Source organism: Lynx rufus, unplaced genomic scaffold, assembly GCF_022079265.1.
Source record: "Lynx rufus isolate CCGP_SWC_20201006 ecotype Redwood Valley unplaced genomic scaffold, mLynRuf1.p SCAF_5, whole genome shotgun sequence".
Classification (NCBI taxonomy): domain Eukaryota; kingdom Metazoa; phylum Chordata; class Mammalia; order Carnivora; family Felidae; genus Lynx; species Lynx rufus.
The window spans coordinates 71,810,362-71,828,242 of NW_025814867.1; the positions used below are offsets into that span (position 1 = coordinate 71,810,362).

At 39.0% G+C, this 17,881-nt stretch overlaps 1 protein-coding gene across 5 annotated transcripts in view; it reads right to left on the bottom strand.

Moving 5' to 3' along the window:
* Positions 1–17,881, bottom strand: part of PEX5L (peroxisomal biogenesis factor 5 like) — a 164,597-nt gene that overhangs the window by 63,715 nt on the left and 83,001 nt on the right. For 3 of the 5 annotated variants that reach the window (XM_047099709.1, XM_047099707.1, XM_047099708.1), the window contains 3 exons: positions 14,535–14,729; positions 10,665–10,788; positions 9,662–9,758 (listed from right to left, as the gene is read on the bottom strand). In XM_047099709.1, coding sequence (XP_046955665.1) covers positions 9,662–9,758; positions 10,665–10,788; positions 14,535–14,729 — 416 coding nt within the window. The remainder of the gene's footprint in view (positions 1–9,661; positions 9,759–10,664; positions 10,789–14,534; positions 14,730–17,881) is intronic. The other 2 variants (XM_047099710.1, XM_047099711.1) reach the window with 1 other exon arrangement.

Below are 17,881 nucleotides of genomic sequence, written 5' to 3' on the forward strand. Positions count from 1 at the left end.
CCTTTTACCCAGGTGTTTGATTACTCTTCTTTAGAGATGCTCAACCTTGGCTTCTATGGGGGTTACTTGAACAGGCCTGGGCCCCATCCTAGACCAGTTAAAGAATTTCTGGGGGTAGGGTCTGGGCACTAAATGTTTAAAAGCTCTTTTGGTGATTTTGAAAAGCAGTCATGTATGAAAACCATTGTTCCACAGCAAAACGTTGCCCTTCACTGAGCACTTACCATCTATATAGCTCAGCTGCTTTTCATTTTTTTCTCCATCATTGCTGGTTCTCAAGAGGACCCCTACCCCCTTATTATCACACAGTTGTAATACCAGAGCTCACTACATGCCAGATGCTGCCTCAAGTCCTTTAGATACTATAACTCACTTTGTCTTTTCAATAACCTGTGAAGTAGGTATTATCACCAACTCCATGAAATTGAAGCACAGAATGTGAATTAACTTGCCCAACATCACACAGCTAGTAAGTGGTAGGGCTGATGCTCTGAGCCATGTTCATAACTACTGTACTATACTGCCTCTCACAGGAGGCTGTGCTCAAGTGGCCATTTTGGAAAGATGCAAAATACAGAAAACTCTCTTAGAGGTTCATGCACGGTTGAGGGAATCAACCAAGAAGTCCTCAAGAATATAGTGGGCTGAAAACAATAATGATGTAATTGTTATGCACAAGTAAATTGTTATGCATAAATAACAGTCTTAGACTGTATTTCGCACTAATGAACAAGGAAGGTTAATTTATTGGAACCTTAATTCATGTTTTCTCCTCGATATATTCACTGCTGTGTCCCTGGTATCTCCTACAAACAGTAGCTGCTCCATAAGCAGTCAGTAAATACTTGTTGAAGATATGCTGTTGGAGAATATGTGAATGAATTACTTAAAGGTATTTCTCTTCCCTACTCCCAGAACACTATGTGTTCTCAGTCAAGGTTTCTTGGTAAATCCAAGAGGCTAAGGGGAACTTGTAGGAAATTGAGAGGGGACTTATTTTTTGGTTCTGTGCCTGGAGTGGCAGAGGTCTGTGTTAGCAAGGCCCTGTGCCCTGATTCTGGGGAAGGGGAATGACTGCAGGGTGCCTTAGTGGAACACCTAGTAAAGAGCTAGGCCTGTTAGCAACACAGAGGTAAGGCCTCTGGAATAGTGTGTGTGGTCAGAAGAGGGAGGGCGATGAGGACACATCCAAGTCTGCGTGGGCATCAGTGCCTCATTCTCAGGCGGGCCAGGCTCAATGACCACCATGAACAAGCACCTTCTCTTGTTCTCTGGGCCTTGTGAAAGCTACTACTTTCTCTCAACCCAGATATTGAGGCGGGGCTGGGGGGAGAGAGCTCCAAAAACATAAGTGGGATTGACTACCACAGGTTCCAGAGATTAGGATGTAGACACAGATCTTTTGGGGACGGCTGTTCATCCCGCTACCACCCTTATCTGACACTCTTGGGTCACAATACATTTCGGTCACTTTACAAATATAAAGGTGCAGATGGTTTGCAAATTTTTAAAACTGGTAAGTCGTTAGGATGGTATAGCCTGGTAACAAAGTTAACACCAAAGATGATATGATCTTATTGTCTTGTAGAAAGTTAACCAATCTTGTATCAAACTTGGAAATCTTTTTCTGGCATTTCTTTCCCAACCATCTCTGTTCCTTTACTTTGGAACTAACTCTTTTGTCTTCCTGCTGGTTCCCTCATTAATGAAATAAATAAATAAATTTTAAAAATGTGGACACATGGTGAGAAATAAGCTGTGTATTTATATAATAATGTCATAAATGACCCATGAATGGCATGAGAAGAAAGAGAAAGCACTAATATTTTTGTCCCAAGGCATCTCCTTTTATTAGAGGCACTTTTTACCAGTGAAATATGATCTGTCTTGCCTGTGAAACCTGACCTAACAGAACTCCATTACTGTCACTGGCTTCCCTTCATCAATGTTTCACGACCCAAGTGGATTATGAATCACAGGACGCAAAGGGCACCATATATCAGGAAGAAGAGGCAAAATCTCTCTCTCAGGATTCTAGACTTACAGTTCATATTCTCTTTGCCGCTTAAAACAGCAAGTGTAAACAGAATCCTACTGTGCAAATGAAATTTTATTTCAGTAGTACAGTTACTATTTAGGTAAGTGCTATTTTCCACCTAGTTAGAAAGGCCTTAAGTCATTACTAAGACAAGTTATTGTCTACCTCACATTTCAAAGCCATTTATTTTGTCCAAGGAAGCTAAGCTAAATGTTATAAAGTATAGAAAAACACTGCAAACAAAGGCTGTTTTCAAGCCAAGAGTAATATGCAACTAAAAAGGTTCTGAAACTTTTCAGCCCCCAGTCATGCTAGTTTAGGATTGACAGTGAAATACGGATTCTAACACCTAAAGATCAGCCTTTCTTTCAACCAAGACTTTTTTTTTTTTTTTTTTTTTTATCTAATTTCTTTACAGGCAAAAAACTGTCGTCTGGGAAAACAGATAAGCAATGCTGGTAAGCTGCAGATATTGTTTAGTACTTGACTAGAGGAATGGTCAGCAAAACAATGATAGCCATAAATTTGAGTTGTGGCTGTTTTGGTATCACAGTGGCTACATTAGTAGTTCTCAAGCTTGAGTGGGCATCAGAATCATTTGGAAGTCTTGTCCAGACACAGATTGCTGGGCCCCACAACCAGGGTTTCTGCTTCAGTACGTGTAGGTGTGGGAGTGGGGGCCAGAATCTGCATTTCTAACAAGTTCCCAGGTGATGCTGATACTGCTGATGTAGGGCCCCATGATGAGAACTTCTGATCAGATGCTGACATTCCATGTAGGCGAGTGGAACTCCGGAGTTTACAAATATACTCTGATGCCGGCATTACTTTGCATCATCGCATGATTTTGAAAAATGCTCCACAGTTACAACAACCTCCTGGAAGTGCCTTGGCTTTAAAAATAGTATTTTAATTGGTTTAAGCTAATTGGATTTTAAGGTATTACACTCTCTAAAGAAAAAGGATTTGTTTTTTTCTCCCAGCTGCTGTTTGTTCTGAATGATAAGCACTGGGTGAAGGATAAGAAGAATTAAATAACTCTTTAAGAATATTGTTTTATTCTCTTTATTCAAAATTATGATTTGAAAATTACTGTATTTGTAGCTGTGGTTGTCCTAGCATAATAACCGTTGGCTAACCTCTATGTCAGTCTTTCGTAACTCCTTATACAATTGCGTTTACGTTACTGCTAGAGATTTGCTAGCAAAACACAGTTTTAAAAATCTCAGTATCTTCTCAAAAGAGATTGATGGGGAATGGGAGCTGCTTAACTGTAGAAAGGAAAAATATCTTATAACAACTAGCAGACTTTGGGTAACAGCATAACCCAGTATTTAAAAGCATAATCTTTGGAGTCAGACTGCCTGGGGCCAAATCCTGGTTGGATTTAATAGTAACTGGTGACCTTGGACAAATTACTTAATCTCTATAATCCTCAGTATTCTCACCTGCAAAATGTATATTCACTTATAGAGTCCATACCAGAATTGAGTACAATAACTCATGTAAATGCACACACAAAATGCTCAGTACATAGTAAGTGCTATAAAACTTGGCTTTTGTTATCACCTTTCTGGTTAGTGCTTGTCAGGTGTGACTTTAGAAATTCATTTAAAAATTTTCTGTATATACAGCACTTTTGTTTAGTGGTTAATAGAGACTAGTTAGATTCTTTTTAATTAATTGATTTATTTTGAGAGAGAGGGAGCATGTGCACACACACACACGTGAGTAGGGGAGGGGCAGAGAGAGAGGGAGACAGAGAATTCCAAGTAGGCTCCACAGTATCAGTACAGAGCCCAACATGGGGCTCAAACTCACAAACTGTGCGATCATAACCTGAGTTAAAATTAAGAGTTGGACGCTTAACTGACTGAGCCACACAGGTGCCCTGAGACTAATTGGTTCCTTACACAGAACAGATAAACTCTTGCCTCATTGAGATGGTCACAGTTTTTTTCTTGATCAGTCAACAGATATTTATTGTTGAAGGTACACACAAAAAAGTCGTACCTTATGTGTCAGAGCAAATTTCTAGAGCTTTGTGCAAGGCGGGCACATATGGTTCCCATCTCCGTACCATTATGAAATTCTATGTTGTAGAACATTGAAGCAAATCAGTGCTGATTTTGAAAAGAGAGGGATAGTCTATTATCATGAGTAACTAAAAATTATTTTTGAAACTAGCTTCCAAAATGATAAAAGAATAAAATTTTGTTACGTTATTTTTATTTTGATCTGCTCTTTAGTTAAACAATAATTAGCCACTACTTTTGAATTGTTAAATTTGACAAGAGTTGTTTCTCCTCTGTTAGTATTCTCTTATTTTTCCACTTCAGCAAGTATTTGTTGAGTCCCTACTATGTGCAGATTTCCTACTATGCTGAAAGTGATCTTCCATATTTCTTTCCTTCCTTCTTGCCTTCCTGCTGTTCTTGCCCTTCTGCCTTTTCTTTGCTCCTTCCTTCTATCTTTGCTTCCTTCCTCATTGGTAGCTCACTCACACCTCATTGGTGTGCTGTCAAGAGGGAAAAAGGGGGCGCCTGGGTGGCGCAGTCGTTAAGCGTCCGACTTCAGCCAGGTCACGATCTCGCGGTCCGTGAGTTCGAGCCCCGCGTCAGGCTCTGGGCTGATGGCTCAGAGCCTGGAGCCTGTTTCCGATTCTGTGTCTCCCTCTCTCTCTGCCCCTCCCCCGTTCATGCTCTGTCTCTCTCTGTCCCAAAAATAAATAAAAACGTTGAAAAAAAAATTAAAAAAAAAAAAGAGGGAAAAAGGGATGTTGATGTGGATCCTGCACTGTCTTCCAACAAGCAAAACTACATAGCGTACCATCTAATTGTTTCTAATAGACATAAGGTCTTGCTACTTCTTATAATTGAACTCCTTTTTCTAATTTTTTCACTGTCTTACTTGTAGCTTTTGGAGGGTTGACATTCAATCACATTTGCTGAACTGAAATGGGCTTAAATGCAAACTATTAGTATTGCAGAGAGTAGAGGTTCAGAATGAATTTGGGAGGGAGGCACAAAATTGTGCATGGCCTCAGATCCGATGGCAATCCTAATTTATCTTACAAAGCTTCTGGAAGAAAGTGATATTCTTTAAAATCCCTTAACTCATCTTAATCCTAGAAATGTAAGTAATAATCAGGGACTGCAAAGAGAAGGGAAATAGATGGTTTGTGAGTTCTCTCGGGTGAATAAGCTTGGTGTAGTTGATATGAGGTGGCTTGTGGGTAGGAACAGGGCTTTAGAAGCTGATGGGTGATTTGAAGGCTGGCTCTTCTTCCCTTTGCTACTTCTCTTTAAGGTGAATTTCTCATGTGAGAAATGGGGATATTAATTTCCAAGATTATTGCAAGAATTTCAAATAATATGTTTGAAATATTTCATTTATACACATGAGGTGTGTAATAGGACAGCTATTAAGAATGCATTTCTGTTTGTATTGCTCCTTTAAGAATTTAGAAAACATATCTGCACTTGTATCTTAAAGTTATAATTGTTCAGGGGCGCCTGGGTGGCTCAGTGGGTTGAGCGTCTCACTTCAGGTCAGGTCATGATCTCACAGCTTGTGAGTTCAAGCCCCACGTAGGTCTCTGTGCTGACAGCTCGGAGCCTGGAGCCTGCTTCAGATTCTGTGTCTCCCTCTCTCTCTGCCCCTACCCCTCTCACGCTCTGTCTCTGTCTCTGTCTTTCAAAGATAAATAAATGTCAAAAAAATTTTTTTTAAAAAGTTGCAATTGTTCTGGTTTGGGATACTGCCAACTTGATGGAATTATGATTATATGGAAGGAAGCATTTTCTATGTGGAGGTCAGCAAAATCAGAGAGCAGCATAACTATGACTAAGAACTGGAGAGCCTGGTTCCTGCAGCTTCTCAATAAGTCGAACTTCAATTGGCAAGAACCCGTCTTGGAGCTATCCTTCCAGTGTCCAGACTTGGCAAAGAAATGCTTAACTGTCACTTTCCAGCAAAAGCTGGGTTCATTTTCTTTTGCCCCACCTCTATCTTATAGAACCCACTTATAGAAAAAGCTAATTTTACATCATTACCTGTGTTTTGCCTCAACATTTCAAGCGTTTTCTAATTTTTCAGATTGTGTGATTTCTTTAAACAATTAACTTCAGGGAATACTAATTACACAGTTGCGTGTCAAGAAACTTTATTGTTTTATTTTTTTTTTAATTTTTAATGTTTATTTATCTTTGAGAGAGAGAGAGAGAGAGAGAGAGAGAGAGAGAATAAGCAGGGGAGGGGCAGAAAGAGAGGAAGACACAGAATCTAAAGCAGGCTCCAGGCTCTGAACTATCAGCACAGGACCTGACATGGGCTCGAACCCACAAACCACGAGATCATGACCTGAGCCAAATCTGATGCTTAACTGACTGAGCCACCCTGATGCCCCGAAACTTTATTCTTAAATACATAGAGATTATATAATTTATCATAATCTCCTGCCACTGATTAGTGTATTCAAAACACTATTTGAAAGAGACCAGACTATGCTTTTCCTGTTCTCCATTTTGAAAAGAAAAGGAGCTGACATAAGAATTTTCCATTTTCTTTGTGATTCTGAAATATAATTTTTTTGAAATATGATTAAAAATTTTTTAAATGTTTATTTATTTTTGAGAGAGAGAGAAAGAGTGCAAGAAGGGAAGGGGCAGAGAGAGAGGGAGACACAGAATCTGAAGCGGGCTCCAGGCTCCCAGCTGTCAGCTCAGAGCCTGACGCAGGGCTCAAACTTATCAACTGCAAGATCATGACCTGAGCCAAAGTTGGCATGTAACTAAGCCACTCAGGCGCCCTTGAAATATGATTTTTAAATAAAGCTTGCAAATAGCTCCTCACCTGTTACCTGTTGAACCTAAGATAATTTATGTTGGTTTGAGAGAGAAGAAAACATTTCCTTGATTTTCTCATGAGCTATCTGTGTGATAGTGGAGCAGAAATAAGTTTTGGTAAGCTGAAATCGTTTATTTGAATAGTCTGCAAGCCAGTTTTAAGTTGAATTTTTATATCACCTTCATCATCTTATCTACCTAGAAAGATCATATATTTAAGGGCAGTATGTTTCTAACGGTTAAAACACCTTCCTGTCTTTTATTACAATTAGGTTAATCAGCCTATGCTCTTGCTGCTTTATTTCAGTGATTTAGTATTTCAGATGATTAAATTCCCCAATTCATGAAATTGTCCTTATTTAACACTATGGTAGACTTAAAACTAGGAGATTATGATTTTCCTAGTTTAGAAAAATCTTGAAAAGCATGCAGTGTTTTTAAAAAAGCAAATTAGGGGCGCCTGGGTGGCGCAGTCGGTTAAGCGTCCGACTTCAGCCAGGTCACGATCTCGCGGTCCGTGAGTTCGAGCCCCGCGTCAGGCTCTGGGCTGATGGCTCGGAGCCTGGAGCCTGTTTCCGATTCTGTGTCTCCCTCTCTCTCTGCCCCTCCCCCGTTCATGCTCTGTCTCTCTCTGTCCCAAAAATAAATAAACGTTGAAAAAAAAAAATTAAAAAAAAAAAAAGCAAATTAAGGGGGGCGGGGCGCCTGGGTGGCTCAGTCGTTTGAGCATCCAGCTTCGGCTCAGGTCATGATCTCACTGTGAGTTCGAGCCCTGTTTTGGGCTCTGTGCTGACAGCTCAGAGCCTGCAGCCTGCTTTAGATTCTGTGTCTCCCTCTCTCTCTCTGCCCCACCCCTGCTTGTGCTCTGTCTCTCAAAAATGGATAAATGTCACAAACACAAAAAAAAAGCAAATTAAGGGATAAATTCTTTACATATAATTGGTGAGCCTGTAAAGGATTCATGACAATTTATCTAGACAGAACTGTCATGGTGCATTTTAAATTATGTTTTGGAGGACAATATCGGGAATCCCACACAAATTTTCCGAAGCACATTGTGTTTGCTTAAAGGCACACCAGTGAGCAAGAGGAAGGATGCTGTGGTGGGATGAAATCAGACAACCAGCAGGAGAGGAGCAGTCATTGGAATAACAAGATAAATGCATTGTGGGTCTCCACGGCAACTGAGGGCCCCAGTTGATCCTCTGCCCCTCCAGCGTTGGGTAGAACACAGCCCACCTGTGCCAAATCTCCCGCTCTACAAAAACAAATGTTCTATTGCTACATTAAATTTTTCCAAGGATTCCAGGTTATGAAACAGTACCAATTACTTTAGCTGAATCTAAATCTCTAATGCACTTAATAAGAATGTTTCTCTAATAAATGTTATCAATTAAAAAAATACAGAATGAATACAGAGGATGAAAATACATTTTTATGTTATATTTACATTTCATTAAGCTTTCTAGGTTTATTTGTTCTGGAAGTGAGCTGACTTGTTTTCCAGCAGAGTCCTGGAAGCAGTAATGCCCACTCCTCTCCAGTGAATGTTAGAAATGGGAACAGGAGTCGGTTCTCTTAGTGGTTGATTCCAGTGGCCTTCCATTGCCTCAACATTTCTTATCCGTGTCCTCCTGCTCTAGGCCGCTTACCAGTTCTGGGTGCATGGACAATTTTCCTAATCTCACTGTGTCTTAGTTTCCCATCTACGAAATAGGGGTAATAAATAAACTTACCTCATATAGCCATTTGTCAGGATCAAATGAGCTAACATGTATTATTAGAAGACTTTATCATAACAATCAATAATATTTGCTATTATCATAATTATCCCTTTACTTCACCTCACAGTATCTCTTAGTCTGATCTAGTAAATTCAAGAAAATTTCTCTTGCTTACTCCATCTCACTTACTTTCAACTAGATTGCAGAATGCATGAATGTGGACACATTTCTTAAGAGATCTTTGTGGTTTTAGATCAAGGCTGCATCCTTAGAGAGTGTTTGTGCCAATGAAAAGATTGAGGCTGACTTTGGCCTTCTTTGTAGTTTTACCCAAAGGAAAGAACTAGTTAGAGACAAGCCAGTTACACTGGAGTTGAGGGTCAAGTAGTGGACAGATAGATCCGGTTCATACCATACTTCCATCAGTGACTAGTTGGGTGTCTCAGAAAAAGGATTTTGAATTTACCAAGACTCTTTAAAGGATCCTTAAAATGAGGCTAATAACAATTCATAGGATTATTTGAGTATTGGATGTAACATATTAAAAGCACATAGTAAAGTTCCTAATACTTAGTGGGCATTCACAAATGGTAGCTCTTACTATTATAATTACTGCTAATACTGTAATTATTAATTCTTCAACATGAAATTTACTTTAATGTGACAGTCAGGATCCCGATATGTAAGTACCTTGGTCCACAGGGCATACATGTGAATGAAGAGTCAATAGGTAAGTTCCTCTTTTTTGTGTTTTGTTATATAAATTTTGCTAATACTGGAGTAGAAGAGATTTTATATTGCAAAACAATGGAAAAGTAAATGGTAGAACAAAGAAAAAGTGCTAAATATATAGTGAATTCGTTGAGACATGTTCCAGCCAAATAGACACATATATCATTAGTTGTCTCAAGCTTTGAGACAGATTACTGAGAAAGCATATGAAATACAGAAAAAAATACTTCAAACTTTTTTTGGGGAAAATTTAAACAAAATATTTATGATATAAATTATCTATTAGAAAAGGTGGTGGATTAAAGAATCAGCTTTGTGACCTGCGTTGGAGGCACTAATTCCAATTCTGAAGCCGACTCAGAGTTCAGGGCGCTTTTCCCACCACTTAGTTCTGGTTGAGATCTGTGTTCTGAGGACCTAGAGGGGATGAAAAAAGGAGATTACATCAAGAAACAAATTCAACTAGGAAGACAGTCAAGAAACTGAGTTAATTTGGATCATTGAGAGTCATGATAACAAAGCTCTCATCAGAGTTTTGATGAAAAAGAGAGCTTTTATATAATTTTACACAACCACGTTTGAAGTTTAAGTGGCTGCAGTGTGCTAGGCATAATATAAATCTGATTGATTTAGAATTCAGTTCAATTATGTACAAAAAGTAAATAAACACAATCCCATTTTTCTTACAAACAGTTCTGCTTTATTAAAAGTATTTTGGGAGGGGAGTGTCTCACAGTGACCCAGGTGTGATTTGATCTTTACACAGAATTTGAAATGTCACCATAAGTGGAGATGTGCAAGGGGCAACAGGAGACTGAAGCATGTTGCCCTTCAGGAAGACTTAAAAACATGGTAAAATTCAGGTGGCCAATTTTTCTCATGAGCATCCACAGATTGTTCTTAATTAGTGTATTATCTGACAATGATGATTAAGATAATCAGAAAAGGTTACCTGTGTAACCAGAAACATTTAATTTAACTGCCATTCATATAATATATTGAATATGCACACAAATGTACCTACATACATAAACCTATTTTTATTGATTGGCTCAGTTACACATTCAGAAAATTATCAACAAATATTAAAGAAATATTGAATACTGGTTATGAATCTACCATAGTCATTATTGGTTGAATCTTTGGCAATTCAGATTTAATACTTAGTTTTAGAAGCTATGATAACTAACATTGAAACATAGGGGGTTATACATGGCACCAAGTATTTGGATTGATTTATCTCATTGGCTATTTCAGTACATAGGAGAAATACCCATACAGTTTACACATCAATAGCTATTTTCTGATATTACAATATCTTACCATAAGAGTTCCTTTGATCCAGTTCTAGAAGAGCATGATTTTCTTTCTGCCATTGGATGCCCCTTGCTATTTCGATCTCCATGAAACTTAACATCATCCCATTTTTCCAGCTGTGTTTGAATGTCTATGAAGGAGATGGGAAAGGGGTAAAAGGACAGTGGAATATGAGATACAGACAGAAGAGAGATCAAGATTAAGAAGTTTTATACAAGTGAACTTCACTCAACTGATGCTCCTAAACCTAAGACCAGTGTTTTAAGGTTGCATGAAAATTAATTAAAACATGTGCAGCTATGGGGCGCCTGGGTGGCGCAGTTGGTTAGGCGTCCGACTTCAGCCAGGTCACGATCTCTCGGTCCGCGAGTTCGAGCCCCGCGTCGGGCTCTGGGCTGATGGCTCAGAGCCTGGAGCCTGTTTCCGATTCTGTGTCTCCCTCTCTCTCTGCCCCTCCCCCGTTCATGTTCTGTCTCTCTCTGTCCCAAAAATGAATAAACGTTGAAAAAAAATTAAAAAAAAAAAACATGTGCAGCTAAATAAAAATGAGACCCATTAAGAAACATTGGTTTACTTATAGTTAAACAATCAAGTTCTTTTACCTGAATTTGTTTCAAGAGCTGTGTGCATTCTGAATCCTGTGTATGAGTCCATGGAACCCCCATGGAATGAACATATGGAGTACTATCCTACCTGCCTCTAGCTAAGGAGGTGACTTTGAGACACTTCTGGCATGTTTATAAAAAGAAATTCTGTTTATGCCATCCCTATCAAAATAACACCAGCATTCTTCACAGAGCTAGAACAAACAATCCTAAAATTTGTATGGAACCAGAAAAGACCCCAAATAGCCAAAGCAATCTTAAAAAAGAAAACCAAAGCTGGAGGCAACACAATCCTGAACTTCAAGATGTATTACAAACCTGTAATCATCAAGACAGAATGGTACTGGCACAAAAACACACTCAGATCAATCAACAGAATACAGAACCCAGAAATGGACCCACAAACGTATGGCTAACTAATCTTTGACAAAGCAGGAAAGAATATCCAATGGAATAAAGACAATCTCTTCAGCAAATGGTGCTGGGAAAACTTGACAGCGACATGCAGAAAAATGAACCTGGACCACTTTCTTACACCATACGCAAAAATAAACTCAAAATGAATGAAAGACCTAAATGTAAGACAGGAAGCCATCAAAATCCTAGAGGAGAAAGCAGGCAAAAACTTCTTTGACCATGGCCATAGCAACTTCTTACTCAACACGTCTCCAGAAGCAAGGGAAACAAAAGCAAAAGTGAACTATTGGGACCTCAACAAAATAAAAAGCTTCTGCACAGTGAAGGAAACAATCAGCAAAACTAAAAGGCAACTGATGAAATGGGAGAAGATATTTGCAAACGACATATCAGACCAAGGGGTAATACCCAAAATCTATAAAGAACTTATCAAACTCAACACCCAAAAAACAAAGAATCCAGTGAAGAAATGGGCAAAAGACATGAATAGACACTTCTCCAAAGACATCCAGATGGCTGACAGACACATGAAAAAATGCTCAACATGACTCATCATCAGGAAAATACAAATGGAAACCACAATGAGATACCACTTCACACCTGTCAGAATGGCTAACATTAACAATTCAGGAAAAACATGTTGATGAGGATGCAGAGAAAGAGGATCTCTTTTGCACTGCTGGTGGGAGTGCAAACTGGTGCAGCCTCTCTGGAAAACAGTATGGAGGTTCCTCAAAAAATTAAAAATAGAACTACCCTACCACCCAGCAATTGCACTACTAGGTATTTATCCAAAGGATATAGGTGTGCTGTTTCGAAGGGGCACATGCACCCCCATGTTTATAGTAGCACTATCAACAATAGCCAAAGTATGGAAAGAGCCCAAATATCCGGGAAGATGTGGCATATATATACAGTGGAGTATTACTCGGCAATCAAAAAGAATGAAATCTTGCCATTTGCAACTACGTGGATGGAACTGGAGGGTATTATGCTAAGCAAATTAGTCAGTCAGAGAAAGACAAATATATGACTTCACTCATATGAGGACTTTAAGATACAAAACAGATGAATTTAAGGGAAGGTAAGCAAAAATAATATAAAAACAGGGAAAGGGACAAAACATAAGAGACTCTTAAATATAGAGATCAAACAGAGGGTTGGTGAAGAGGTTGTGGGAGGGGGGATGGGCTGAATGGGTAAGGGGCATTAAGGAATCTAATCCTTAAATCATTGTTGCACTATATGCTAACTTGGATGTAAATTAAAAAAAAAAAAGAAATAAATGAAAAAAAAGAAAAAAAATCTGTTTAAAGAGATGAGCCTCACTTTTTTTTTTAACGTTTTTTATTTATTTTTGAGACAGAGAGAGAGACAGCATGAATGGGGGAGGGTCAGAGAGAGAGGGAGACACAGAATCTGAAACAGGCTCCAGGCTCTGAGCTGTCAGCACAGAGCCTGACACGGGGCTCGAACTCACGAATCGTGAGATCATAACCTGAGCTGAAGTCAGATGCCCAACCGACTGAGCCACCCAGGCGCCCCGAGACTCACTGTTAAAAGGAGGTGAGAAGAAAGTGGAACACTTTTCACAGGTTTTGTATAAACTGATTAAGTTCATCAAAGGAGTGAATTAATAATGGGAAGAGAAAGTAAAGATGCAATGGAGAAAGTCAAGAGAATGCTAGAACAATTTTTTCCCCTGTGGTTTAATTCTTACAGTTAAAGAACTTGGCTGGGTTCATTTTCATTAATAAGTGTGTGACTGTAAATAAATAACTTAAACAGCCTTGGGGTCCAGTTTTTTAATTTATAGAAAGATAGGTTTAATTTATAGAAAGGTAGGAGGTAGTCAATGTCCTCCATAGTTCTTTAAGTATTTTTATGACTTCTTCACAGAACATCTTCTTAAAATCAGAGACATAAAAGTCTCATTTTTAAGTTTATTGTGTTATATTGTTATGAACTTAATATATCCTTAAATAAGTGTGTAAATTTCATTTATTCATTTGTACAACTGACTAAACCTAGAACACATGGATAGTGAGGAAGTACTGGAGATACTTATAAAGTTTTTCTCCAAAGACAAAGGCCTCAGAGAGGGACATGGCAGGGGAGAGGGGACATGTTCTGAAATACTTGTCGTTTTTCTTTCTCCTGATAAAGCAGACCTTAATTTGACTGGTTGCATGAGATGAGTTAAGCTTTCCTTTTTCAGGAAGATGTACAGTAGAAAACAGGATGGGCTTTGACGTTAATCAGAACTAGGCTCAAATTCTAGCTCTTTCTTATATTGAGATCTTGGGCAGATTATTTAAATTTGAAAACCTGGTTCCTCACTTATTTCAGAGTTATGATGAATTAATGGGCTAATACATGTAAATCATGCAAGCATAGTCCTGGAGATTATAAGCCATCAATAAATGGTAGCTGTTATTATTGTATCAGATACATCCCCATGCATGTTACATGTTCTGGCTGGCTGTTCCTGGACCTTGTGTTAAAGTTGTTTTCTCTCTCTCTCAACTGGCTACCTCCCAATCTAGACTAAATTCTCCTAGAGAGCAAGATTCATGTGTTATTCTTACTTGTAACTCCAATGCCTCATATGGCACCTGCCATCTATCAAGAATTCGACACATGTGGGTTGAATAAATAAATGAATGAATCCACATCAGTTATGCAAAATTGGATGCCCCAACTGCTATTTAATCCAAGAACAAAAGTGTGTGCTGCCCATTTCCTACATGGAATTAATCTTTTCTACTCCTTTCCCATGGTTTTAATGTCATTTGTGGAATTTCCTTGTATTAAGGCAGGGGCAAGCAGCAGGCGACACATGCTATTACCTTACCTAAATCTAAGGATGAAGTCTCTGGGCCTCGGAGAGGCTGGCCTCTCTGCTCAGCATCCGCACTGATGAGTTCAGATCCATCAGCCTTTTTCTTGAGGGATGAGGTTTTCGATGAGGCCTCCAACTTCTTGGCTTTGGTTTGGGTTTGAGAGACGGGTTCACTCAGGTCAAGGAGATCTAAGCCTGTGGTCAATACTATCAAAGATGGAAGAGGTTAAGATAAGCCCACTCACTGCTCTGAAGTTATTTTTAAAAATAGGATTCAGTTGGGTGCAGAAGAATATTGTGGTCAGAAGTATGAAATTAAGTTAGATGACCGTTGATTTGTAAAGATGGTCTGTGTTTACACTGGAAAGTTTGCTGTGTGTTCTCCTTTACTTGGCACAGTACAAACCCACAAAATAGGACTTAGACCAGCTTTACCAGGGATGAAAGTTTGCAAAACAGTTATGAGGAAGATTTGGAAAACTTTTTAAATGTCTTTGTGTTTAAACTTCAAACTACTAAAGCATATAGGATATAAAGGAATGCTATTAATCACTTTTTATTTAATTAAGCAGTTCAATCAGAGAACGGCTTGCTGTTTGGGCTCACACTAGAGAAGTATCTTATAATCCATAGTTGATGAATAGGTACACATGTTATGCCTTTGCTGTTTAATATGCAAATTTAAATTTCAACATAACAAGGCATAGAAGGGCTACACTTTAACTTCCCAGCAGGTTGATTACATTGTATTAAATACTCTAATGAAGACAGAAATAATCATTTGTTCAGATGCAAACTAGGCAAATGAGAATTAAAAAGGCAAGCTTTGTAACTCTTCATCCTCCTCTCTCTTACAGTGTAAGTAACCAGGGTTTGAGTAGCTCATTGTGAGAAATGGAAAATTACAATTAGGGAAGGTCCCTCCAGTCCTGCCTCTCTACCAGCTCAAGTACCAGAAGAGACTGACTTCTGGCCTGGAATCACTTTACCCCCAGCTAGTTTAGGAAAGTCATCAAAGTGACAGAGAAATCCTTGTGTTAGACCTTTCTGGCACTATCTACAACTATGACTGAACCACTCCTTTTCTTTGATCTCCCAGCAGGTCCTCCTGGTAGGGAATGGATTTTTGTGGATATCTCCACATTCTTCCATCTGCTTCCCCCTTGCACTCAAGGTGGGTCAGACCTCAGTTGAACTCACAACCTGGGTTTCTTTAGTACCACTGTCCTCATGAGCTAACCACCCCTATAGCGTCTTTAGGATAGTTTGTCAAGCTGTATTCTCAATACAGAATTGAGAAATTCTCAGTTTCTGATTTCAATTACAAATCACAGTGATGGGATGTTAATGGTGAAGTGGAAAGACCTGACTCTACCACTGCTTAGCTGTGTGACTTGGAGTAAGTTTCTTGACTTCTCTGAGCTTCAATTTCCTCCTCTGAAAAATGCAGAATTAATAAGTCTATCTTTTAGATAAGATGTGAAGGTTAACTCATCTAATTTGTATACTGAATATGTGAAGTGCTAGGCATACAATAGGTACTCAACAAATGTTATTTCCGTTCTTTGGTGGCCAATTTGTGATGCTTTTCTTTTTGTTAATCTCCTCCTATTCTCCCTGTTGTTTTTCTATTTTGGGCAAGAAACTGACAGAAACGGGGAACATCACTGGGAATAAAACAGAGAATGGGACAAAGATATTGGTTACAGAGGATGCTATGAAGTAAATTTATCATAAGATGGCCTGAGAGCATCAGCTTATCTCCTCTGAGTCTTCCGGAGGAGATGGGAACCCCCTTCCAATACTAAGATGCTCTGAAATATGAGGAGTGTTATGTGGCTAGCAAGAACCTCAATGTGAGGAGAAACAAGTGGCTTTTAGAGGTAAGCCGCCTGGCTTGGTGTCTCAAATTTAAACATGGCAAGCGGCCAACATAGACTAGGATGTAACACATTTCATATTATTTGAATGTTTAAACAGAAATTTCCAGGCCACTATTATGTTGGCAGAGATTCTAGGCCTACCAAAATTTCCTTATAACAGAAGGAAGGAAGTGGGTAACAGTCTCGGGAATGCCATATATGTCTTTTTACTAATTGTACAAACAATTAGGAATTAGTCACTTGCTCCTACACTTCTTTTAGCAGTAAATTATATAGGACTTGTCTACTTGTATATAGGAAGTATATTTATTACGGAATAATAACTGATGGAGTATTAATTTAATTCTATATCTGCTTCTCACCATTCAGAACAAATGAATTACTAAAAGAGTGAACTGCAAATTCAAACTTCGCTCAGTAACATTCTTTCCCTCTCCAAACTGGCCTGAGCACTTCCTGTGTTGGTTCTGAGCTCTGTGTTCCTTTGTTCTTTTCCCAGCAAACATGAAACAAATGCTTGGCACACACAAAAGGCCTTATTTGTTACCCACTTGATGAAGGGGGTGGCTTGGAGGTTGAATGGTAAGCTTTGAAGCTGAGAGAGTCCCTGGGGACTACAATTTCAAAAGCATACAAGGATGGATGCAGCCTTTTGCTTTCTGGAGGAAGACAAGTGCATTTTAGCAAGTGTGTGTGTGTGTGTACGTGTGTGTGAGTGTGTTGCATGCACATGCACTTTAGTTAATAGTTTTGAAATAAGGGTCTCACTGTTCCATCTGGGCTTCGAAGGAGGCATACCTTGGCATGGAAGGGGGTATTGTTCTGCTGATTTTTGTAACTGGATTTTAAAGATTCTCTTAGACACATTAAAGTTTGAGTTCCAGAATCTGTGTGTCTAAATGAAGATAACCACCTCTTACAGTGGATGTGAAAATGTGTGTATATGTTTATGTGAGAGAGAGAGAGAGAGAGAGAGAGAGAAAGAGAGAGAGAGAGAGAAACTAATAGACTTAAAAATGCTACGTTGCTGGCTTTGGAGATGGAGGAAGTGGCCACAAGCCAAGGGATTCCAGGTACTTCCAGAAGCTGGAAAAGGCAGGGAGACAAATTCTCCTTTAGAGCCTCCAGAAGGAATGTGGCTCTGCCGACACCTTGAGTTTAGGACTGCTGACTGACAGATTTATAGGACAATAAACTCGTGTTGTTTTTAAGCAACTGAATTTGTGGTAATTTGTTACAGCAGCAATAGGAAACTAATACAGCTTGTAGATCAGTGTCCATGCCAGGATGCAAACACAGGCCCTGTCACTCCCAAGCATGTGTTTGTTACCACTCCTCACTACACTTTATCTGAACCTGGAAGAAATATTGGTGCGGCTTTGATTATTTTTTTGGTTATTCCCAATCTGGCAGTTTGGGTAGTCTGAGGCAGAATTTAAATAGTTGGTAATCTCAAAAACTGCTTCTTTTTAAAAA